At 44.3% G+C, this 26,222-nt stretch overlaps 1 protein-coding gene across 2 annotated transcripts in view; it reads right to left on the bottom strand.

Annotated features, from left to right (window-relative positions):
• The window catches only part of BCAT1 (branched chain amino acid transaminase 1), a 111,268-nt gene that overhangs the window by 54,439 nt on the left and 30,607 nt on the right, over window positions 1-26,222 (bottom strand). For both annotated transcript variants that reach the window (XM_033953467.1, XM_033953466.1), the window contains exons 3-5: window positions 19,004-19,204; window positions 15,259-15,369; window positions 2,787-2,906 (exon numbers count right to left, since the gene is read on the bottom strand). In XM_033953467.1, the coding sequence (XP_033809358.1) occupies window positions 2,787-2,906; window positions 15,259-15,369; window positions 19,004-19,204 (432 nt within the window). The remainder of the gene's footprint in view (window positions 1-2,786; window positions 2,907-15,258; window positions 15,370-19,003; window positions 19,205-26,222) is intronic.

Here is a 26,222-nt window from a genome sequence, read left to right on the forward strand (position 1 = left end):
TTTTGTTTAAAATGCATGGGGTTTTAAATTGCTATCAGCATCATCTCAGATTTCCTTTAAAGCTTATTTTATAGTATCTGATATCCAACAATCTTATATGAAATACAGTAAATACAGTAATTGCAGTAAAATTACTAAAATACTAAAATAATAAAAAATTACTAAATTACTAAAATAATAAAAAAAATAAATCCAATAAAATAATAAATACTTTAGTACAATATACACACATTCACTGTCCTGTCTTACCCCACCTAAGCTACCGTGGCCCAGAGTGCTAAATGCACCAACGCTGTCAGAATTCCTATGAGCATCAGAACAGCATCGGAGCATTTAGCACTCCGGGCCACGGTAGAAACCTCTACTGCAGCTTAGTAAAAGAGGGCCTTAGTCTTGCGTTTTCATTAGGTAACCTGTTTTGATGCCGCTATTTATTATTTCTTGCTTTTGTCATCTTATGGTCTTTATTTTATTTCATGAATTTGCTTACATTTCTTTTGCACTTTTGTGCAGGTGGCCTAATGGGCTAGATTGATAATGGGTATTCCTAGGATTGCCTATATTACTCTGATCTTAAAAGCTCTACACTGGTTACCTGTTCAGCAGAGAATTTACTATAAAGCTCTGTCAGTTGTCTATCAAATATTGTACTCCTCTTCTCCTACTTGCTTTCAAAGCTTGTGGGAAGTCTATCAACCTGCACGATGTTTGAGATCTGAGGGGGGGGGGGATGTTGCTCACCAGTTTACAAGAAAACAGGATTCACTATGTAAAATCTAGAATATCTTTTTTCTCAATTGCTGGTAAGAATCTCTGGAATTTAATTCCAGGTATAATGAGATTATGCAAAGATCATATGTCTTTCATGAAATTGTTAAAAACACAATTGTTTCTGGACGTCTTTAACTCTGTGGTTATTATTTGTTTTAGATTTAAACAATTCTGTATTAAGAAAATTTTATGGGGAAGATTGACTTATTTGTTTACTGCGTTTTATAATTTTTGTGTTTAAAATTGTGGAAGTAAATGTTTTATACATCGCTTAGATTTAAGTGATTCATAAATTTTTAAAATAAATAAATAAATACTACTACCTAGTAACATAGTAACACTGAGTTTTACTAAATGGCACTAAAAGTTTTTAGTGCGGGCCAGTGAGGTAAATGCTTCAACGCTCATAGAAATTCTATGAGTATTTACCTTGTTGCCCCCCCCAGTGAAGTCCCCCAGCAGGAGGAATCCCACTACCTCCTGCTGCTCCCCCCCATGGAAATTCCCAACCCCTACAACCAGCAACACCTCCTTCCAGATCCCCCCCCCCACTCCCCCCGGTACCTCCGTAGTAGAAAGTCTGGCCGGAGGGATGCTTAAATCTCCAGCCAGCAGGCCCACACTCGAAAATGTTGACCTTCCCCTTTCTAATGCATTTTGGGATGCACCGGGGAGGGGCCTAAGGCACTAATTGCCTCAGATGCCTAAGGCCCCTCCCATAGGACGGGCCTTAGACACCTGGGCCAATCAGAGTCTTAGGCCTCCATCCCAGTGCATCCCAGGATGCACTGGGAGAGGCCCATGACTCCGACTGACCAGATAACCTAAGGCCCTAAGGAGGATGGGGTGTCAGGGGGACTTATGGGTGCAGGGGGGGCCTATAGATTTGTGGGAGTGGGGGGTCTGGAGAGGGGGTGTCACCAGTTAGGTGGGTTGAGAACCTCCAAGTGGGGACAGTAGGAAAGAGTGGAATCCTCCCACTGTGGGGGGAGGAGCATCGGCGATTCCACCAGGAGGGAGTGGGCATCTTTCCTGCCAGAGGACTTCGCGGTGGGGGGGGGTTCCTGCTGCAGCCGATCAGCTGATGGCAAGGGATCAGGTGTGATTCTCTAACTGGCTATTGTGACACGGGTACCGGTTAGAGAATCGGGGCAATTAGGCATCTATCTGTCCATTAGGGAAGACGCGATTCTTTATAGGACACCGGTGTGCAATTCTTTTGTTAGGCAGCTGCTGAGACTGGCATCCTAAACAGAATCTGCCCTTAAGAGTTTCTTTATCATCCTTTTTGGAAGATTTTAATGGGATTGAAGATGGATTGCAAATTGTGTTTAAATGTGCAGAGGGTACCTTTATAATAGGGATCCTAGGTCATGAAAGCACAAAGGTACATATGTTGGATCTTCTACTAAGCCGCAACAAAATCTGGGTTTAGCATGTGCTAATGCAGGTCTTTCCCACTTGCTAAGCACATTTTTAAAGCAGCAATATTCCGGTCATTTAAAATATTTATTTTGCAGATCACAAGCCAATTTTTCCATTAGCATGCATTTCTTGCCAAAAAATTAATGCATTTATTCAGTATTATTCAGTTAGCACATGATAATATGAACACACCCATTCCCCAGCCAAAAAACACACCCTCACAAAAACTTTTTTTTTTTTTAATTCAATGGCGCATGATTAGCATGCACAAACAGGCTTTTTCTCCTGCATTAAGCATGCATTAGTGCTTAATGCAGTTTAGTAAAAGGGCTAATAAATGTGTTTATGTCCTTAAAAAAAACTAGCCTCCCCTAAAGCTCCTGCACAAAGCTACATCTGCTCCAATGCAGGAATAACTTGTCTGCCTAAGTCTTTGAGGAAGCATGCATAGTTGAAGTCCACCCAGCTCTAACCTGAGAAGCTTACTTATATACCATGTAAAAGGGAAAATTATGCATTTGTTAAAATTATCACCTTAATAATAAAGAGTGATGAAACTCTGGAACAAAATCAACAAACGGTTCACTCACCTCCATCCCAATGAAAGTGGGGCGGATATAAAGACTGGCAGATGTAGAATAAGGCACCCACTCCTTTTCCAGTTCCACCAGCTTATGAATACATAGTAGAAATTCCTCTTTGTCGAAAGTCTTAAGAGGAAAATAGAACAGAATTACTAAATTTATTCTCTTAGGCTTGCTGCGGTTGGCATCATGATTGTTGCAGTTGTCTGGGTAGGAAGAACTCACGTTTCAGCCATCATGCTGTGGCTTTCTTCAGGATATGCTGTGAGGTATGCAGTTTGTCTTTATATATACTGGGTCCTCTAACCTGATTGGCTGGGGTTATTTATTTAAAGATTTCTCAATCACCTATTCCTAGGCGGCTTTACAAATAGCAACATACAGAAATAAAACATACAGAAACAAAATTTATACAAACAACAAACATTTCAGATCATTCTGTGAAAACAATTAACTCACAGCGCTCCATTATACAGTGCTCCCCCGGTCATTCACGGTCGGCGATTAGCGGTCCCAGTCATTCGCGATATTTGCATTTGCAGGAAGAGGCGATTGGAGCATAATGCGAGTGATTTTCCTTCACTAGCCGGCGCTCCAGCTGCTCTCTCCTGCCTCTCCGGCTGCCCTCTCCTGTCTCCCCCAGATAAAAAAACGTATTCGCGTTTTTTCAAGATTCGTAGGGGTTCCTGGAACCGAACCTCCACGAATATCGGGGGAATACTGTATATCAATCCAAAAACTGGAATAAACCAGAATCATCATTCATTGAAATGCTTCTACAAAAAGTGTAGTCGAGCATTTTCTTGAACTTCTGAATATCAGAAAGAGTTCTTTGCAGTTCAGTTAATTTGTTCCAGAGTTATTCCTATGATGGAAATAGCAGAAGATCTCGGGTTAGAGGTAATTGAGGCAGAAAAGTTCATTAGTCATGAATTTGAATTTTTGCAGAAAAGTTTGCTGGTCACAAATCTGAATTGTGGAAGGAAAGTCCATTGGTCACAGATTTGAATTTTTGAACTATGGCGGGAAAGTCCATTGGACACAATTTTAAATTCTAGTGGGAAAGTCTGTTGGTCACATTTTTAAATTCTGTTAGAACAGAGGCTGGAAACTATGGAGGGAGAAGGCATTTGTCCTCAGCCCTAGACCTTTTGGCACTAAATTTCTTTTGGATGAGTGGTTGCCATGCTTTGTTTATGGAGACTTCTCTCTAAATCACTAACTATTCTCTGTACTCTTTTAAATCTCTAATCTAATAAAGCTCTATGGTGTCTATTTACATATTGTGGCACCATATACAATGTAAAGAGATTATTGGTCTAACTAGTCTTTAAGCCCGTTACATTAACGGGTGCTAGAATATATGTATGTCTGTCTTTCTTTCTTTCTGTCTCACTCCCTGCCCTTGTGTCTTTCTTCTTTTCTTTCTGTCTCCCTCCCTCCTATTATTTGTCTTTCTTTCTATTTGTCTCTTTTTCTGCCCCCTATGCAGCATTTATCTCCCCTTGTCTACTTTCCTGTACAGTAGCCATTTCAGCATTCCCTCCTCCTCCATTTCCTTGTGCATCAGCATTTCCCCCCCTCCCTACTTCCCTGTGCAGCATTTTCCTCCCTTGGGTGCTAGAATATATGTGTGTGTCTGTCTTTATTTCTTTCTCTCTCTGTCTCCTTAGCCACTTTTTCCTGTCCATTCTCCCTTTTTTTTACCTCCCCTGTGTCCACCACCACCCCTTCACTGCTCCCCTTATCCAGCAGCAGCCCTTCTCCCTTTGTTTTACCTCCCCCCTGTCCATCATCACCTCTTCCTGCTCCCTCTGTCCAGCAGTAGGTCTCCCTTCATTTCCACCCCCCCCCGTCCATCAGCATCTCTTCCTGCTCCCCCTGTCCAGCAGTAGGCCTCCCTTCATTTTTTCCCCCTGTCCATCAGCATCTTTTCCTGCTCCCCCTGTCCAGCAGTAGGCCTCCCTTCATTTTTTCCCCCTGTCCATCAGCACCTCTTCCTGCTCCCCCTGTCCAGCATTAGGCCTCCCTTTATTTTCCCCCCCTGTCCACCACCACCCATTCAAGCTCCCCTTATCCAGCAGCAGTCCTTCTCCCTTTGTTTTACCTCCCCCCCTGTCCATTAGCACCTCTTCCTGCTCCCTCTGTCCAGCAGTAGGCCTCCCTTCATTCCCCCCCCCCCCCACCGTCCATCAGCACCTCTTCCTGCTCCCCCTGTCCAACAATAGGGCCTCCCTTCCTTTTTCCCCCCCTGTCCATCATCACCTCTTCCTGCTCCCATTCAAGCAGCCTGTGCAGCAGTCTTCACACGCTGCTTCGGGTTCTTCTACTGCCCTGATTTACTCTGGCACGTCCCTGATGACATCATCAGAGATGCGGCAGAGCAAATCAGGGCAGTAGAAGTGCCTGAAGCAGCATGTGAAAACTGCTGCTTAAATCGCCGGGTAGGTAGTCGGGTCAGCGGCAAGGGAAGGGTGGTGAGCGGCAAAGGACTCTCTGAGAGGGGGGGGCAAATGCGCTGTGTTGGGGGGAAGGGTAGGCAGACGCGGGGACCGGGTTGCGCGTTTTCACAGCTTCTGTGGTGCCTGAGCTGCAGGAGAGGGAGCAGGTTGTACGTGGCGGGGGAGGCCCCGACTTCCCGAGCTGCAGCTTCTTCGTCGTTGAAAGTCACCGCCGCCGCAGCTCCTGTCTCGCAGCTGTGTAATTTTTTTATTTTATTTGAAAGCCGCCGCCGGGGCCGCGCATGCGCAGTTGTATTTTCGCGACAGCTCAGGGAACACGTTTTTTTTTAGTGCGCATGCGCGGCCTACCATTTTATTATATTAGATACTAACATACACTTCATTATATGTGTTTATGTATATATATATTCATTCTTTATTTTTTCATTTGTATGGCATACCTTCGGATATCAACTGGCTCATGAATAATGCCCAGCAATCTCTTGTCTTCATCAGTCCATTTTGAGTAAATAAACAATAAAGTGGACTGATGAAGACAAGAGATTGCTGGGCATTATTCATGAGCCAGTTGATATCCGAAGGTCCATACAAATGAAAAAATGAAGAATATATAATACACACACACACACATAAACACATATAATGAAGTGTATGTTAGTATTAAACTAATAATCTCTTTATAGTGTATATGGTGCCGCAATATGTAAATAGATACCATATAGCACAGTTACTTACCGTAACAGGTGTTATCCAGGGACAGCAGGCAGATATTCTTGACTGATGGGTGACGGCACCGACGGAGCCCCGGTACGGACAATTTTAGAGTGATTGCACTCTAAGAACTTGGAAAGTTCTAGTAGGCCGCACCGCGCACGCGTGAGTGCCTTCCCGCCCGACAGAGGTGCGCGGTCCCCAGTTAGTATAAGCCAGCTAAGAAGCCAACCCGGGGAGGAGGGTGGGACGCAAGAATATCTGCCTGCTGTCCCTGGATAACACCTGTTACGGTAAGTAACTGTGCTTTATCCCAGGACAAGCAGGCAGCATATTCTTGACTGATGGGTGACCTCCAAGCTAACAAAAAGAGGGATGGAGGGAAGGTTGGCCATTAGGAAAACAAATTTTGCAAAACAGATTGGCCGAAGTGTCCATCCCGTCTGGAGAATGCATCCAGACAATAATGAGATGTAAAAGTATGAACTGAGGACCAAGTAGCAGCCTTGCAGATTTCCTCAATAGGAGTGGAACGGAGGAAAGCTACAGATGCTGCCATCTCTCGAACTCTATGGGCCGTGACAGAACCTTCCAGTGTCAGTCCGGTCTGAGCATAACAGAATGAAATGCACGCTGCTAGCCAATTAGACAACGTACGTTTAGAAACAGGACGTCCTAATTTATTCGGATCAAAGGACAAAAAGAGTTGGGAAGCTGATCTGTGGGGTTTCGTACGCTCTAGATAGTAAGCTAGAGCCCTCTTACAGTCCAAAGTATGCAGAGCCTGTTCCCCAGAATGAGAGTGAGGTTTTGGAAAGAAGACAGGCAAAACAATGGATTGGTTGAGATGGAATTCAGAGACAACCTTAGGGAGAAACTTTGGATGTGTACGCAGAACCACCTTGTCATGATGAAAGACCGTAAAAGGTGGATCTGCAACTAGTGCATGTAGCTCACTGACCCTCCTGGCAGAGGTAAGTACTTTCCAAGTGAGAAACTTGAAAGGAGTGGTAGCCAAAGGTTCAAATGGAGGCTTCATTAAGGCGGAAAGAACCACATTGAGATCCCAGATTACAGGAGGGGCTTGAAAAGACCCCGCATGAACCTGGACACCAGGGGATGAGCTGAGAGAAGTTTTCCATGAACCGGCTCATGAAAAGCAGCAATGGCACTGAGGTGGACTCTGATAGAGGTAGACTTAAGGCCAGAGTCAGACAAAGAAAGCAGATAATCCAACAATGGCTCCACTGCCAGGGAAGTGGGATCAAGATGATGAAGAAGATACCAGGAAGAAAATCGTGTCCACTTCTGATGGTAACATTGCAGAGTGGTTGGTTTCCTGGAGGCATCTAGAATGGAACGAACGGGCTGAGACAAAAGAGTATCATGAGAAGTCAGCCCAAGAGATACCAAGCTGTCAGGTGCAGAGACTGGAGGTTGGGATGTAGAAGGGTCTCCTGATGCTGTGTAAGCAGAGAAGGAAACAGTGGAAGAAGAAAAGGTTCCCTGGAACTGAGTTGAAGTAGAAGGGAGAACCAATGTTGCCTGGGCCACCTCGGAGCAATCAGAATCATGTTGGCTCCCTCCCTCTTGAGCTTGAACAAGGTTCGTAACATGAGAGGCAGAGGAGGGAAAGCGTACAGGAACAGATTGGACCAATCGAGGAGAAATGCATCCGCTGCCAGACGGTGAGGAGAGTAGAGTCTGGAGCAGAATAGAGGCAGCTGGTGATTGTGAGGAGCTGCAAAGAGGTCTATCTGAGGAGTGCCCCACTGAGCGAAGATGGACTGTAGAGTTAAAGGATCGAGTGTCCACTCGTGAAGCTGGAGAATTCTGCTGAGCTTGTCCGCTAAAGAATTCTGTTCTTCTTGAATGTAGATAGCTTTCAAGAATAGGTGGTGATCTGTGGCCCAAGCCCAAATCTTCTGGGCTTCCTGGCACAAGATGCGAGAGCCTGTCCCACCCTGCTTGTTGATGTAGTACATCGCAACTTGATTGTCTGTGCACAGCAGGAGAACCTGAGGAAAGAGAAGATGTTGGAAGGCCTTGAGGGCATAAAACATCGCTCTGAGTTCCAGGAAATTGATGTGATGCTTCATTTCCTGGGCTGTCCAAAGTCCTTGAGTTTGAACTCATTCAAATGAGCTCCCCAGGCATAAGGGGAGGCGTCGGTGGTGATGACCAGTTGATGAGGAGGTAGATGGAACAGAAGACCTCTGGAGAGATTTGAGGATATCAACCACCATTGTAGAGACTGACAAAGAGATGATTTCACAGATATGTGTCGTGAGCAAGGATCCGTCGCTTGGGACCACTGGGTAGCTAGGGTCCATTGAGGAGTGTGCAGGTGAAGACGTGCGAAGGGTGTGACATGAACTGTGGAGGCCATGTGACCCAAGAGCAGTGTTCCCGCTAAGCTGCGCTGGCCTGCGTTCGCGCACAAAATATTACATCGCAGCGCAAAGTTTCTCTTCACAGCGCACACACGCGTCGGTAAGGTAAGGGGACGCATTGGGGGGATTGCACTTCCCCACAATTGCCATGCTTCGGTTCCTCTTCTTCCTTCCTTCCTTCCTCCACCCCCCCCCCGCGGGACCCTGCGGCACCATCAACTCTTACTCCCTCTAATGTCGGCCCTGCAGCTCCAGACTTCCTCGCACCTTCTCCCCTCCCCCTTTGGATCGCTATTATTTTAAATGTTATAGCCGCGGAGCTGTATCCATCAGTGGAGATGTCTAACCTCGGCCTGCCCCGGAACTCTTACTGCAGCAGACGCCCGTCTAGGCAGGAACAGGAAGTCACTGTTGCAGTAAGAGTTCCGGGGCAGGCCGAGGTTAGACATCTCCACTGATGGATACAGCTCCGCGGCTATAACATTTAAAATAATAGCGATCCAAAGGGGGAGGGGAGAAGGTGCGAGGAAGTCTGGAGCTGCAGGGCCGACATTAGAGGGAGTAAGAGTTGATGGTGCCGCAGGGTCCCGCGGGGGGGGGGGAGGAAGGAAGGAAGAAGAGGAACCGAAGCATGGCAATTGTGGGGAAGTGCAGAGCTGCAGGGAAGAGTGTTGCGGTACCCAGCTGGAGGGAGAAGGAAGATGAGGGAGGGAATTAAAGGAGATGCCAGGGCTTGGAGCGTAGGAGGAAGGTATGCCAGTCTAAGGGAAAAGGAAGGGGGAGATGTGAGAGCATGGAGGGGGAGCGAAAGATGGAAGAAAAGGAAAGGAGAGAGATGCCAGAGAATCAGGGAAGGGGAGATACCAGACTATGAGGAGAGGTGTGGGAGAGGGAAGGCGAGGAGAGAGATGCCAGACCAATGGGGTGAAAGGAGAGATGGAAGGGGGAGGCATACAGTTTCTGGAAGGGGCATAGAAGGAGAGAAGATGCCATATAGGGGAAGAGAGACGGCAGACAGTGGATGGAAGGAAGAGAGTTACAAGAAGATGAGGAAAGGAGAAACCACAGAAGACAAAGGTAGAAAAAAATTTCTATTTATTTATTGCTTTAGGAGACATGTGTCACTGTTTCTGTGAAGCATTGTATGCAGAGTCCAGCTTCTTGCTGGTTCAATTTAACCTTTGTCTATGTATTTTTATTTTATCCCCCCTTTTACAAAACTGTGAAGCGTTTTTAGCACCAGCCTTGGTGGTAGCAGCTCTGATGCTCAGAATTTTATGAGCATCAGAGCTGTTACCTCCGTAGCTAAAATCCACACTACAGTTTTGTAAAAGAGGGAGGGGTTAGTTTGTGATTACATATTCCTTACTAGGCGAAGGTGTTTTCTGTGTTCTGTGTGTTCGAAAGACATGGTTTTCTGTTAGGATTGACGGTGTAGGATTGATCTGTGCTGGTCTGGCTTGTTTAGTTTTACAATGGGTGTATTGATGTACTGCTCACTGCAATATGTAAGATGCTGCCTTTTCCTAGGTACTCATGTGTGACGTGTGGTTTGTTACTAAAAATCATGTTTTTCTTACAGATGGGGGGGGGTGCCAAAAATGATGGGCCCCGGATGTTACATATGCTAGGTACGCCACTGTATGTAAAGATACCAGAAAGCTGGCGTAGCAAAAACTTCTAAGTTTTGAGTATTTAACCCTCCCACAATCTCACGGGCACTCGTTTCAAGTTTATTGAGATTTTGATTTAAACGCAATATCAAATATTTTCAATGCGTATAACAAAAATAAATTTGGGGAAATAAATAAAACCATTTGAACCAGTGTTCCCGCTAAGCTGCGCTGGCGTGCGCTGGCGCACAAAATATTACATCGCAGCGCACACGTTTCTCGTCACAGCGCACGATCGGAAGAGGCGTACGGCAGATGGCAGGGCGGCGAGAGGAGAATCGGGCGAGTTGGCTCATAACTTGCTGGCGCCCGATATTTTTGGCTCACGGTGAAAAAAGTTTGCTCACAACACCCGCCCGCTTAGAGGGAACACTGCCCAAGAGTATCATCATTTGCTTGGCAGAGATGGAACGTTGTGGAAGTACCTGCTGACATAGAGATTGAAGAGTGTGAAGACGGTTGGACGGCAGAACGCTCTCATGAGGACTGTGTCCAGCACCGCTCCAATGAATTGAAGTCTTTGAGTGGGGATGAGATGAGATTTGGGTAGATTGATCTCGAACCCAAGAAGTTGGAGAAACAGGATGGTCTGGTTGGTGGCCAGGAGTACTGTCTGAGATGAATTGGCCTTTATCAACCAATCGTCCAGGTAAGGAAAGACCTGAAGGTGGTGAGAGCGTAGAAAGGCAGCCACCACAATCAGACATTTGGTGAACACTCTTGGAGAGGAGGCAAGGCCGAAGGGCAGCACCTTGTATTGGTAATGACAGTGATTGATCATGAAACGGAGGTACTGTCTGGAGGTCAGATTGACCGGTATGTGAGTGTATGCGTCTTTGAGATCGAGGGAGCATAGCCAGTCATTTTGATTGAGAAGAGGGTAAAGAGTGGCTAAAGAAAGCATCTTGAATTTTTCTTTGACTAAGCATTTGTTGAGATCGCGAAGATCTAGAATTGGCCTGAGATCTCCTGTTTTTTTGGGGACTAGAAAGTAACGGGAGTAGAATCTCTGTCCCTTTTGATCTAGAGGAACTCCCTCTATGGCATTCAAAAGGAGGAGGGATTGAACCTCCTGGAGAAGGAGAGAAGACTGAGGAGTGTTCAAAACAGACTCTCTTGGCAGACTTAGGGTAGGAAGTGTCTGAAAGTTGAGAGAGTAGCCGTGGCGAATGATGTTGAGGACCCATTGGTCCGAAGTGATAACTTCCCACCGGCTGAGGAAAAAAGTGAGACTGCCACCTATAGGTTGAGGTAGGTGGGTAGATGTGGTGACGCTGGCTATGCCCTGGAGAATTAAGTCAAAAGGGCTGCGTAGATTTCTGCTGTGGAGGCGGCTTCACAGGTTGTTGCTGCGGTGGTCTAGGAGTCTGTCGTTGTTGTTGACGTTGACGCCTAGGTTGCTGGGGAGCTGATGGCAATGGACGAGCCACATAACGGTGTTGGTAGGCCGACTGCTGTCTGAAAGGCCGTGCCGGTGGAGTTTTCTTTTTTGTTTTGAGGAGAGTATCCCAGCGTGTCTCATGGGCGGAGAGCTTCTGGGTGGTCGAGTCCATGGATTCCCCAAAGAGCTCATCCCCCAGGCATGGAGCATTAGCCAACTGAGCGGAAAGTACCTTCCTGAGCGGAAACGACAAGCTTTTCACCACTGTTCGTCTTCTCTTTTCCAGCTCCGTAAATTTATGGTAAGATCCATTTACGATACCTTCGAACTTACCTCCAGAGCGACGGCCATGTCTGTGGCCATGCGCCGCCTTGCCTGGCTGAGAGTATCCGAGCTTGATGTCAACCATCAAGATTGACATCAAGCTCGGATACTCTCAGCCAGGCAAGGCGGCGCATGGCCACAGACATGGCCGTCGCTCTGGAGGTAAGTTTGAAGGTATCGTAAATGGATCTTACCATAAATTTACGGAGCTGGAAAAGAGAAGACGAACAGTGGTGAAAAGCTTGTCGTTTCCGCTCAGGAAGGTACTTTTCAAAGGAAGCCATGGTGGTAAGGAGATGCTTGAGATAAAAAGAAAAATGAAAAGCATAATTACCAGATCTGTTAGCGAGCATAGCATTCTGGTATAATCGCTTACCGAATTTGTCCATGGCTTTACCTTCTCTGCCAGGAGGGACAGAAGCATATACACTAGTCCCCGCAGACTTTTTAAGCGTAGATTCCACAAGCAGAGATTCATGGGGAAGCTGTGGCTTATCAAACCCAGGAATAGGGATTACTTTGTATAATGAATCCAATTTGCGGGGAGCTCCTGGAATAGTTAAAGGAGTCTCTAGGTTTTTATAGAAAGTTTCCCTCAAGATGTCATGAAGAGGGAGTTTCAAAAATTCCTTTGGAGGCTGGTCAAAGTCAAGGGCATCAAGAAAGGCCTTGGATTTTTTAGACTCAGCCTCCAAAGGAATGGAAAGAGATTCGCACATGTCCTTCAAGAAAGAAGTGAAAGATGTGGAATCATGTTTGGAGGATGGATCAGGAATAGCAGGATCATCCTCATCCGAAGAACACTCACCCTCAGAAAGAAAAGGCTCTTCGGAGTCACCCGACAGATCAGGGTCCCTAATATGGGAGCCGCGGGTCCCGAGACTCCGGAGTAGAGGGTTCTAGGTGTCGGGATTTGCGTGCCGACTTACCCGACCTCATAGATATGGTACCAGGAGATGTTACCAACTGCAACGGTGCCGAAGTCTGCACCGACTGATGCTGGGCTCTCGGCTCCGGTGCAAGGACTGGCATCGATACCGATAATGCCGAGTGAACCGGTACCAAAACAGTGGATGCTGACAGTAGGGGCTGCTCCACTGCCGGTACCGGTGGCTCAGACCGGACCGGGACCGGAAGGTTCGGTGCCAAGAGAGCAGGAAGGAGTTGTTGTAACTGCTCCTTGAGCTGCACTTGTAGGATAGCTGCAATGCGCTCATCCAAAGAAGGCACCGGTACCGCCTTTTTCTTTTGTGTTACCTACGGTGCCGCTCGACGCCCCGAAGATGAAGAGCCCGAGGTCGAGGGACTCACCTTGATAGGGGCGGAGCACTTCCGCGGGCGCCTCACGGTCGGCAGGACTGGGCTCGCTGCAATCGAGACCGGAGGACGATCCAGCGGGGAAGGCTTCTTAGCCGGCTTACCTGGGTGTTGCGACGCTGGCGCGGTGTCGACGAAGTGGGTGCCGACTGCAATGGAGCCGAAGCCGGTGTCGATGACGTGGGATCGGACATTTCGGCACCGAAAAGTAATCACTGTTGTATCTGGCGATTTTTTAAGGTACGTTTTTTTAACGTGGCACAGCAGGTGCAGGTGGAAGCCTGATGTTCAGGACCTAGGCACTGTAAGCACCAGTTGTGCGGGTCCGTGAGGGATATAGGCCGTGCACACCGCTGGCACTTCTTGAACCCTGGCTGGGGGGGGCATGAAAGTAAAAACGGCTTCTGCCAAATCGAAGGCCGAGGCCTCGAAGGTGGCAGAAGGCCCCGCTGGGGCAAAACTGAAATGACGAGAAAAATAAAAAGTAAACGTTCGGTTTTTGTTTATTGTTTTTTTTTTTTAAATAAAGAAAAGAAATGAAGGGAAAACAACTTCCAAAAAGGTTTCGCGAGCGGGAAGGCGTTAAGGAAAAAATTTCAACAGCCGTTGAAAAAAGCGACTTCTTAGCTCCGCGGAAACTAAGAAACTGGGGACCGCGCGCCCCTGTTGGGCGGGAAGGCACTCGCGCGTGCGCGGTGCGGCCTACTAGAACTTTCCAAGTTCTTAGAGTGCAATCACTCTAAAATTGTCCGTACCGGGGCTCCGTCGGTGCCGTCACCCATCAGTCAAGAATATGCTGCCTGCTTGTCCTGGGATAAAGCTTTATTAGATTAGAGATTTAAAAGAGTACAGAGAATAGTTAGTGATTTAGAGAGAAGTGACTAAGGACTACACTAACAATTGGTTAAGATTTATCAAGTGATTGTTTATGGAGAGCCATTTATCTTCATTGCAGTTATCGGGGTGTCTTGCTATCTCTATTGCCTCTGAGTCTTCTCAGCCACCAGTGGTCTTCTTTCTCCAGGACTTTTGTGTTCTCAAATCTAATTGTATGACCAGTTTTCTTGGCATGGAAAGCTGCAGCTGATTTTTCTGTGTTGCATAGCTTGTGGTGTCTCTTGTGTGTCCAGCTTGGCCACAACTACATGAGATTTCACACACTCCAGGAGTTTGGAGCAGAGGTAACTGATCTTTCACATGTGTGAAAGTGGATGCAAGTTTCTGTGGTGCACTGTAGGCTGTTTAGATGTTATTTTTCTTTAGCAGTTTCTGAAAGCGACCTGTTACTCATTGGACATAGTGGAGCACTACCATTTTTTGTTCTGTCGCATTCATGATTAACAAACTTCCTGCCTCAATCACCTCAAACCCCAGCCAATCAGTTTAGAGGACCCACTATATATAAAGACAAACTGCAGACCTCACAGCATACCCTGAAAATAGCCACAGCATGATAACTGAAACATCGGTTCTACTTACCCAGACGCGGCGAGACCTGGACATAAAACAATCATAAACTAAATTCTTATTAATTTGTTCCAAAGATATACAAAGAGAAGGTTTAACTCTTAAAGTAGATGGTATTCATTACACGTTAGAATCATCTTTAAAACTATTAAGAATTATTCTAGACTGCAAACTGATTATGGAGTCTCAGATTAATTATCTTGCTAGAAGTGCTTTTTGGACTTTAAAAAAACTTTGAAGTATTAGGAAATATTTGCAGCAAGATCAATTTAGATTGGTAGTGCAAGCACTTAAACTATGCTGCAGTAATCTAATTTGCTTAATATCTGGGAATTCCTAAGTATCGGCTTAAACGCTTACAGACAATACAGAATTCAGCTGTTTGATTAATTAAGAAATTAAGAAAATCAGATAGAATTAAATCTTCTTATATAGTGAATAGTCATGTTTAAAATTATGCTATTTGTTGTTTAAAATGTTATATGGACTGACCCCACAATATATGAACAATTTAATTCGCAAATTCAAATACGATCTATAGTAATTCTTACCATTAAAAAAAAAAAAAAAAGCACTTAAATTTTTTGTTTCAGAAATCCAATCTTAGTAGTTAATAATGGGATAATGTATCCTAGTTTATTTAATCTAGTTCTTTGTATGTAATCCGCTGTGAATTATTTGATGGCAATAGTGGAATATAAATGATTTAACTGTAGCTGTCATCTTACAGTAAACATGCTATTAACATACAGGCAAAGTCGCTCTTTTTGTACTGCGCAACATCCTGTCCATGTTGAGTCTGGGTCGAAACAAACGGATTTTACCATCCACTCCCCGGTAAGCCTTCAGTCCTTCGAACAACTACAAAATAAAACGAACAAGAAAAGTGCTAGAAATTAGTTTTGCGATGGTGCTCTATAGAAGCGAGGAATTATTTTAGCAGAGCTCCTACAGAATCAGCCTGGAGTGTTTCTTGTCAAGTTCTGCTTTAAATGTGTTAACCCATTAGGACAGTGTCCTGCAAACTTTCTCAAGCTGCGGCATGCTAAAGGTAGTACTGCGGCTCGAGGCACCGGAAGTGTGTAGGCGTCGCTGTGATATCGTCACACGCATGCATGATGTCACCACGAATGCACGAAAGCCCCTTCAGACAGGCCCTGAGATGCCACTGGTGGCTGCCAGCAGGGAAGAGGGCTGGAAAGATAGTGGTGCCAGCTGATTGCCTACAGGATGTGCCTTTTGCTGTGAGAGGCACGTCCTAAAGGCAGTCAGCCTGCGCTGGTGCCTCTCCTCCTCCCAGTGTGCCACGGCACACCTGAAATCTCAGGAGGCACACTACTGTTTGCGATACACTGCATTTGGACAAGGATTCCCAATCTGTTGGCTATGCAGACTCCTTCCTTAACCTCCAAAATGTTTAGGGTCCTTCATTTCATCCACAAGTCTGACCTCATTAACCTCTATCATCCCTCCCCTTCCCCCCAACCACTCAGTCCCCCATCAGTGTCTCTCTCATACAACCTCACCCAACAGTGTCTATTCCCCCTCTCCAATAACCAAATCGTCTCCCTCTCCAATAACTAAACCGCCCTCTCTTCTTCTCTCCCCTTTGTTTTCCCAGCCTTGCTTCACTACTTTTTCTCCCCATGCTCTTTCCAATACCACCACTCTCTCTCCTTTTGTTAGAAACATAGAAGATGACGGCAGAAAAGGGCTGCAGCCCATCAAGTCTGCCCACTCTGCTTACCCACCCCCTGTCTATGCCCTAATGACCCAATTTCCTTATCTTGACCCTCATAGGGATCCCACATGGGTATCCCATTTATTCTTAAAGTCTGGCACGCTGTCTGCCTCGATCACCTGCACTGGAAGCTTGTTCCAATGATCAACCACTCTCTCTGTAAAGAAATACTTTCTGGTGTCGCCATGAAATTTTCCGCCCCTGAGTTTGAGCGGGTGCCCTCTTGTGGCCGAGGGTCCCTTGAGAAAGAAAATATCATCTTCCACTTCGACACGTCCCGTGAGGTACTTAAATGTTTCGATCATGTCTACCCTCTTCCTACGTTCCTCAAGAGTGTAGAGCTGCAATTTGTTCAGTCTCTCTTCGTACGCGAGACCCTTGAGTCCCGAGATCATCCTGGTGGCTGTCCGTTGAACCGATTCAATTCTGCGCACATCTTTACTGTAATGTGGCCTCCAGAATTGCACATAGTACTCCAGATGAGGTCTCATCATGGCCCTGTACAACGGCATTATGACTTCAGGCTTTCGGCTGACGAAACTTCTATTGATACAACCCAATATCTGCCTTGCCTTAGATGAAGCCTTCTCCACTTGATTGGCAGTTTTCATGTCTGCACTGATGATTACTCCTAAATCTCGTTCTGCTGAAGTCCTAGTTAAAGTTTCTCCGTTCAAGAAGTACATCCTGCATGGATTTCCGCTTCCGAGGTGCATGACCTTACATTTCTTAGCATTGAAGCCTAGCTGCCAGGTTGAGGACCAACTTTCCAATGTAAGCAGGTCCTGCGCCATATAATTCTATAAACTGCATTCACTTACTATATTACATAGTTTGGCGTCATCGGCGAATAGTGTTATTTTACCTTGAAGCCCTTGAGTCAGATCCCCTATGAATATGTTGAAAAGGAGTGGACCCAGGACCGAGCCCTGCGGCATTCCACTGGTCACCTCCGATGTTTTAGAGAGGGTACCATTAACCACCACCCTCTGAAGTCTGCCACTCAGCCAATCATTGACCCATGCAGTTAGTGTCTCTCCTAACCCCATCGATTCCATCTTGCTTAGCAGCCTGCGGTGTGGGACACTGTCAAAAGCTTTCCTGAAGTCCAGGTACACGACGTCCAAAGACTCTCCCAAGTCCAACTTTCTTGTTACCCAGTCAAAGAAGCTGATGAGATTGGATTGGCAGGACCTACCCTTGGTGAATCCATGCTGACTGGAATCCCGAAGATTCCCTTCATTCAAGATCGTGTCCAATTTGCTTTTAATTAGTGTTTCCATGAGTTTGCACACTATTGATGTGAGACTCACCGGTCTATAATTCGCAGCCTCTGCCCTGCAACCCTTTTTATGCAGAGGAACGACATTAGCTAATTTCCAGTCACTTAGCTTCTTCAACCCACCACTCTATTTCTTGCCCCACTCTTTTCTCCACTCTCCTCTTTTTCTTTCTTTCCCCTCACCTATTACTCCTGCAATGCTCTTTTGGACTTGTAGGTTGTTGCCAGTCCCAACTGCTATTGCAGCTCCTGTCACTCATGTTTTGCAATCATACCATCATCACTGCTCCCACCCCTACATCAGCAGGAAGCTACAGCCTCATGCAGAGACTGATTTGTTTTCTTATCCTACAATCTGTGATGACCAGGGTCAATGAATCACAGATTGGAACTACTGATTTTAGAGGACAGCTAGGTTTAAAAAAAAAATTTTTATTTATTAGATACTCATTAATCATTCATACAAGCAGACCAAAACATTGTCCAGAAAATAGCATACAATAAAGAAATAAGAATAATAAGGATATTATTCATATCCAATACGAGACATTTTAAAAAAATTACTATCCTCTCATAGTCCCCCAAATAACAGGATCCAACAGAAAAGCTACTGAGAGAAACAAAAAAAAAAATAATGGATCTACCGCTTTTTACTGTTTGATCCAAGAGAAGTAAAAGGCAGGCCAGCTAACTTCCATAGTCGATAATATCTGTGGATATTCAATGCTGGGCTGTTTCCGGTGACTGGCATTTAATATCTTGGGGGGGGGGAAGGGTGTTGGCTACTAAAAAGTTAACCAGCTAAATTAGTGTTCAGCACTGACTAGTTAAGTTTATAACAGACAAAGATAGGACTGATATTTACATGGTCCAATTTGGCTGCTAAACTTAGCTGCTCAGAGTTGAAAATTTGCTGATTATCACTTACTATAGCTTGTTATAAATTTTAGCCGCTAACCACAAATATTCAGCAGAGTTAACCAGTTATCTCTTGCTGAATATTCCTATATAGCTAGTTAAGCACTATTTAACCAGTCAGCACTGTTTTTGGATGGTTAAATAGTGCTGAATATTAACTGGACTGTTTTTATTTGTTTTAATGAACATGGTATAAGCTGTATAAACTAAATGCTCTGCCAGGACTTTACAGATAAGTTTGACAAAATCTACAATATAAGATATTGAAATATTTAATAATTTAAAAACTACTAGTTTATAATAAGTTTCATTCAGTACTACATGAGCTGATGAAGAAGCATAGCGGCGTTTAACTCGATAAGTTCTTGTGTACCTTGGAGTGCCGCTTCTGATGGCTCTACACAATTGAATTTTACTTAGTTGAATTGTTATGACCAGACTGCAATATTAGTTATTTTGAAAACGTGATTTACAAAACATTACTGGTTTGGATTTGAGTTGCTATATGTGAGACACCAAACCCTTCAAATTGTCTTCAGCTGATTGATGCTTACTTCTACAGCATAATGAAGAGCCGAAATTGCTGGGTGTACTGAGAGATTCTGAAAAGGCTTGATCTGAGGCTTTTCCCAGCCATTTTTTGCAGACCATTCTATTGCCAACATGTGGTCTGTGAAGACAGTTCCAAACACCAAGTTGTTGGGGTCGGGTTTTTTCTTCAAAGTGGTTGCTACGTTCACAATTAAATCTGCAGCCTTGAATAAAACAGAGTACAAGTACATTTTCAGGTTAAGAGAAAACCATGTATGAAGATTCTACATATGCGTACAAGCTGTAGAGCTCTGCAGTACTACTGCTGATTTTTACAAATAAGGATTAAGATCTGAACTTGCAATTTCAAACAGAGGACCACCACACAGCCAAAGGAGCAACTGGAGTGGCTGAGCAACACTACCCACAATTTGTAGTTCAGAGGAAGAAGTGGCCTAGTGGTTAAAGCTACAGCCTCAGCACCCTGGGGTTGAAGGTTCAAGCCCCAAGCTGATCCTTGTGACCCTGAGCAAGTCACTCAATCCTCCATTGCCCCAGTGTGAGCCCACCGGGACAGATAGGGACAAATGACTGAGTACCTGAATATAAACCACTTAGACAATCAATAGGTGGTATATAAATAACTAAAATAAAATAGTTCAATGTCATTTGACATATCGCTCATAAAATTGATTTATTTAGCCAGTTTACAAGAAAAAAATGAAATACAAGGAGAACAGATTAAGAAAGACACACGGAGGCTATATAACAAGGCTTAGATTACCAAGTTAGATTAATCAATAACATATAACAAATAAAGGGTCCTTTTACAAAGGCGCACTAACCGATTTAACACGCTAATCGATTTAGTGCATGCTAAAGATTAACGCGCGCTAAATGCGAAGGCACCCATAGAATATAATGGGCGCCTTAGCATTTTGCATGCACTAATCTTTAGCGTCTGCTAAATCAGTTAGCGCGCCTTAGTAAAAGGACCCCAAAATTTTGTCTAAGACGCAAAACCATAAATACACACATGATCTACAGTGAAAGTGGCCAGCAAAGTTAGACTAAAGCAGATTAGTAGAGGAAAATGCTAGAGTATAATACATTTTTAAAGCTTTCCTAAATGCGTTTAGGGACTTTTCATTGCAAATGTCAGTGGGCAATTGATTCCACAAAGCAGGGACCTGAACACTAACCACCCTCTTCTACGAAACTGCACTAGCAGTTTCTAGCGCAGAGCCGTGCTGAATGACCCCCGACGCTCATAGGAACTCTGAGTGTCAGGAGTAGCGTGGGCCATTCAGCGCGGTGACAGGTCAAATGCGCGCAAGATAACAGCACACAGATTAAACCGCCAAGACAAGTCAGCGCAAGACAATTCAGCGCAAGGATAATAGCGCGCAAGGATAACAGTGTGCAAGACAATTGAGCGCAAGAATAACAGCGCGCAAGATAATTTAGCGCAGGGACAACTCGGCACACCTTAAAATGGCGCATGGCGGAGGGCACATGCACGGTTAGCACATCACCACGTTATCAGTATGGTTCATGTCACCACGTTATCAGTATGGTTCACTTGCCTCTTTGTGCTTTCAATATAAGTCACGTGAATGCAAGGCTCCCCACGCTAGAAACTGCTAGTAGTTTTGTGGAAGAGGGGGTAAAACATGACAGACAAGTACAATCTAAAAATAGAGCTGAAGATGGTGGAACCACCAGGAGATTATGCTGGGAGGTTTTCAGTGTCTGAATTGGTTTATAAAGGTGTAGGAAATTATAAGAGGGGATAACCAAAGTAATAAACCTGGTGCATAATAAACCTGGTGCATAATAATCAAAACTTTAAAAGGTAAGCAGTAAGAGACTGGTAACCAGTGCTTGGTCGACAACAGCAGAGTAACCCTATCAAATTTCTTGGTGTTATGAAGTAGTTTGGCTGATATATTTTGTAGTATCCTATTTCTAGGGGAATTCTACATTAAAAAATTGACATATTTGGCAAATAAAACGGCACACTGAAAAATTCTTCATATTTTATTTGTCCATATTACTGAGAATATCAGGAGCCTCTGGATGTATCTCCTCTATGTTTAATGAAGAGGAACATTCTGGCTTCCCTTCTCCCAAGGTGAAACTACCTTGCCATGTGATTATAATGGAAGCAAGATCTTTCTAGACTGGACAAGAAGAGCCCTCTCCCTAAAATGGAGGCAACTATTTAAAAAAAGCTTTGTATGAAGGAGCACATATCTTCTTTCCGCCATTGAGTCCAGGAAAGTAGGAGAGGCTCTCAGAGCTCAAAGCTGGAACTCAGCACAACCTTCGAATAGAAGAGAATCTAGCAAAGAACATTAAGAAAGGAGATAAATCCTTCTTCAGGTACGTTAGGGACAGAAAACAAACCACAGATGGGATAGTACGCCTTAGGAAAATAGACGGGAATTTTGTAGAATCGGATTCTGATAAAGCCGAGCTACTAAATGAATACTTCTGCTCGGTCTTTACCTGTGAGCGCCGGGGAACGGTCCACAGCTATAGGCAATGCATAGCTCGGAAGACCCGTTTCGGAACTTCGAGTTCACACCCAGCAGCGTCTACTGCGAACTATCAAGACTCAAAGTGAACAAAGCCATGGGCCCGGACAATCTACATCCCAGGGTGCTTAGGGAATTATGTGATGTCCTGGCGGAACCGTTATCCGTACTATTCAATCTTTCCCTGAGTACGGGAAGAGTCCCCTTGGACTGTAAAACAGCTAGCGTCATTCCACTGCACAAAAAGGGTTCCAGGATGGAGGCTGCAAATTACAGACCAGTGAATCTCACATCAATAGTGAGTAAACTCATGGAAACACTAATTAAACATAAATTGGATTCGATCCTGAACGAAGAGAATCTACGGGATCCCCACCAGCATGGATTCACAAAGGGAAGGTCCTGCCAATCCAATCTAATTAGCTTCTTTGACTGGGTAACAAGTAAACTGGATATAGGGGAGTCCCTGGACGTCATGTACTTGGACTTCAGTAAAGCTTTTGACAGCGTCCCACACCGCAGATTGTTGAGCAAGATCACATCGATGGGGTTAGGAGAAACATTAACTGCAAGGGTCAGGGACTGGCTGAGTGGTAGACTTCAGATGGTGGTGGTTAACGGCACCCTCTCCAACATGTCTGAGGTGACCAGTGGAGTGCCGCAGGGCTCGGTCTTGGGCCCGATCCTTTTCAACATAAGAGAGGAAAATGACCTAAAACTTTTTAAAGGCATTCTGAAGAGCTTCCTTTTTAAAGACGCTTTTAACTTATAATCATATTTTTCTTTTTTTTTTAAATCTTAATCACCTTACCTGCTGTTTTTACCATTTATGTTTCCTTTTATATATACAATTATAGTTCTGCCCTTTCTTCCCTTATGTATCTGTTAGTTTGTATGTTAGTATGTCAAGCTTATTTAATCTATTATAATTAACCTAATGTGTACACCTTTTTCTCTTTTTATTTGTAAATCGCTTAGCAAATTAAATTAAGCTATTCAATAAGTTAAAAATAAACTTGAAACTTGAACATATTCATAAGAGACCTGACTCAGGGGCTTCAAGGTAAAATAACATTATTCGCAGATGATACCAAACTATGCAACATAGTAGGTAAAAGCCCTTTGCCCGACAGCATGACGCAGGACCTACTCTTATTGGAACATTGGTCCTTAACTTGACAGCTGGGCTTCAATGCTAAAATATGTAAGGTCATGCACCTTGGCAGCAGAAATCCGTGCAGAACTTACACTCTAAATGGTGAGACCTTAGCTAGGTCTAAGGCAGAACGGGATTTAGGAGTGATCATTAGTGAAGACATGAAAATTGCCAGTCAAGTGGAGAAAGCTTCATCTAAGGCAAGACAAATGATCGGTTCTATCCGTAGAGGTTTCATCAGCAGGAAGCCCGAAGTCATTATGCCTCTGTACAGATCCATGGTGAGACCTCATCTGGAGTATTGTGTACAATTCTGGAGGCCGCATTATCAAAAAGATGTGCCGAGAATTGAGTCAGTTCAGCGAATGGCCACCAGGATGGTCTCAGAGCTCAAGAATCTCCCATATGAGGAAAGGCTGAATAAATTGCAACTATACTCACTCGAGGAACGTAGAGAGAGGGGAGATATGATCGAGATGTTTAAATATATCACAGGCCGTATCGAGGTAGAAGATGATATCTTCTTTCTTAAAGGACCCTCGGCCACAAGAGGGCATCCACTAAAAATCAGGGGCGGGCAATTTCATGGTGACACCAGAAAGTATTTTTTCACCAAAAGGGTGGTTGATCCATGGAATGAACTTCCACTGCAGGTGATTAAGGCCAACAGCGTGCTAGATTTTAAGAAGAAATGGGATACGCATGTGGGCTCTCTGGTAGGGTGAAGTTAGGGGGAAGGGTCATTACGGTGGGCAGACTTGATGGGCCGTGGCCCTTTTCTGCTATCATTTTCTATGTTTCTATTTAACCTAAATACTGCATCTAACGTGACCCACATAGCTTCTTCAACAAAGATAGCAGTTCACCAACAAGCTAGCTAAGCTGGATCCAGTTTCATGCTACCAAGGAAAGAGGTGGCCATCTAACCTGTCTGTTGGAAAAAGTGATGCTGTTAAGAAAGACCTATTATCCAAGTGCATCTTTAATTAATACCTAAGAGAATTCAGTACTGTGGTGAAAAGGGATCTGTTTTCTAGATGCATCTTCCACTCATGTTTGTCTACTATTTTTCTTACTCGTACTCCTGGGAAAGAAAGCAAGTAAATCCCTTATAACACCATATCTACACCTTGGGAATCTATCCCTCAATACTTAGAAAAACTGAAGGAATTCTGGCATTTTATTGTCCAGTGCAATGTTGCAGTATCTAAAACTAGTACCTCAGGTATCTGAAGGTAAAGTCACAACCTCTTTAGAGATCTGCAACATTGTAGATGAGGAGAAGGAAGGTATCTAACCAGGGACTAGAACACAGAGCAGAATAAGAAAGAAGAGGATTTCGAGTCAAGGAACAACACAGATAAAGGAGTGGTACAACCGCTTCAGAGATGGCCGCACATCGGTGGAGAGTGAAGCATGTTCTGGTAGGCCCTCAACATCCAGAAATGAGATTGTCATTGACCAAGTGAAGACCCTGGTGATGCAGGATCATTGAATCACCAAGGGGTACTTTCAAGAGGTTCTGTGTCACCTCTGTAACGCTGTGAGATGCAAACGGCCAGACCTGTGGGCAGCGGGCAATGGGCATCTCCATCATGATAACACACCTGCCCATTCTTCACATTTGATACGGAATTTCCTGGCCAAACACAACACCTGTGATTCCTCAAGCTCCCTACTCTCCCGACATGGCTCTGTGTAACTTCTGGCTTTCCCCCAAGCTGAAAATGCCCCTAAAAGGGACCAGATTTCAGTCAAGAGAAGGCATCATGTAGAATGCATTGGACCAGTTGCCAGCAATCTCAAAAGAGGCGTTCCAGGGCTGCTTCCAACAGTGGCAGAACTGTTGGAAGAAGTGTGTGGCAGCCCAAGGGGACTACTTTGAAGGAGATTAGTATAAGATTGTTGTATCTGAAAACGAGTATTTTTTTATGAATAAATGTCTGATACTTTTTGAACAGCCCTCATATACCTTGATTTTTTTTATTACTTTTGCTTTCTTTTAAGGACTGTAAATATATATTTTGGGAGATCATCTAACAAAGGTGTTTTAATTAAAATATCTTTTTCTGCTCTTTTTTGTATTATTGAAAATTTCCATGTATACAATAAATAAAAAGCACAAGTAAACAATCTAGTCCACATTACAGAAGAAGAAAGGTTATAAAATAAAGGAAATTAACATAATAGTAGTAATCTAGACAAAAGCCATTTAACCTGGACATCTTACAAGGCAATCTCAATTTTAATCCCTAAGTCTCTAACTGGTTTGGTTGAAATAAGACATAGCTTACTCCTGAGAAATTAACTAAATATTTAGAGGGGAATTTAAACAAAAAAAGAGCTACCACCCTAGACTTAAGCTGTAAAATTTGCCTTATAGTTCTTGATATATCAGGAAAAATCTGAAGTTTCGTCCCACAAAACAGGAAATCTTTCCTCTTAATTTTTAAAAACAAGAATCTTCTCTCCTTCAGAATAAAAGGGACCAACAGGGTTGCCTGAGTAGTTATATCATCCATAAAATCTGACAAATTTTCTAAATTGTTTCCTCTAACAGTTAATACTTCTACTGACCCTTCTCCTTGGTCCTTCAACACATTCTGAGACAAATAAGAACACTTAGAAATAAGAACAACATCAGCATTTGAGAGAGCCAATACGTCCTTAAAATATTTCCTCAGAAGTATTTCTGCAGATATAATAATAATAATAACTTTATTCTTCTATACCGCCACAATCTTGCGACTTCTAGGCGGTTTACAATCAAGAGTGCTGGACATTCAGCGAAATACAATAAGTAGATATTCAGAGGAAATACAGAGATCAGAGACCTCAGGAGGCAATAGTATAGAAATACAATTTGCTGAGCGAAAATGTAATATGTACATTTTAGTAGGTAATGTCCGACAGGACCTGTTGGGGATAAATAGCAACGTAAAGTTACGATAAGATGAAGATAACAGATTATATTTATAACAGTGCTGTAAGTTCAAGTGGAATAGGGAGGGGAGAGGGAGAGCGGGTCAATTGTCTAGGTATTTCTGGAACAGGTATGTTTTTAGGCATTTCCTGAATTCCCTGCGAAAGCAGTTGGTCTAGGTCTTTGCCCCATAGGACTGCTTGGTGAGAGAGAAGGTGTTTGTGGTGTTTTTTCATTTTGCAGCCTCTAACTGGAGGGGAAATGAGTTTTGGGTGTGTGTTTCTCTTGAGTAAGGGAAGGTCGTGCCTAACGAACCTTCTGTACTTCTTTGAGGGAATAAGCAGTCGGGTGGACAATGGGGAACCCATAGACATCATTTACCTCGATTTTCAAAAGGCTTTCGACAAGGTGCCACATGAAAGGCTGCTTAGGAAGCTGTGGAACCACGGGGTGGGAGGGGATGTGCACAGATGGATCAAGCACTGGTTGTCAGGTAGACTGCAGAGGGTCGGAGTGAAGGGCCAATATTCTGACTGGCGGGGAGTCACAAGCGGTGTGCCACAGGGATCGGTGCTGGGGCCGTTACTCTTCAACATATTTATCAATGACCTGGAAAAGGAGGC

The sequence above is a fragment of the Geotrypetes seraphini genome, chromosome 7 (assembly GCF_902459505.1).
Source record: "Geotrypetes seraphini chromosome 7, aGeoSer1.1, whole genome shotgun sequence".
NCBI classification, from domain to species: domain Eukaryota; kingdom Metazoa; phylum Chordata; class Amphibia; order Gymnophiona; family Dermophiidae; genus Geotrypetes; species Geotrypetes seraphini.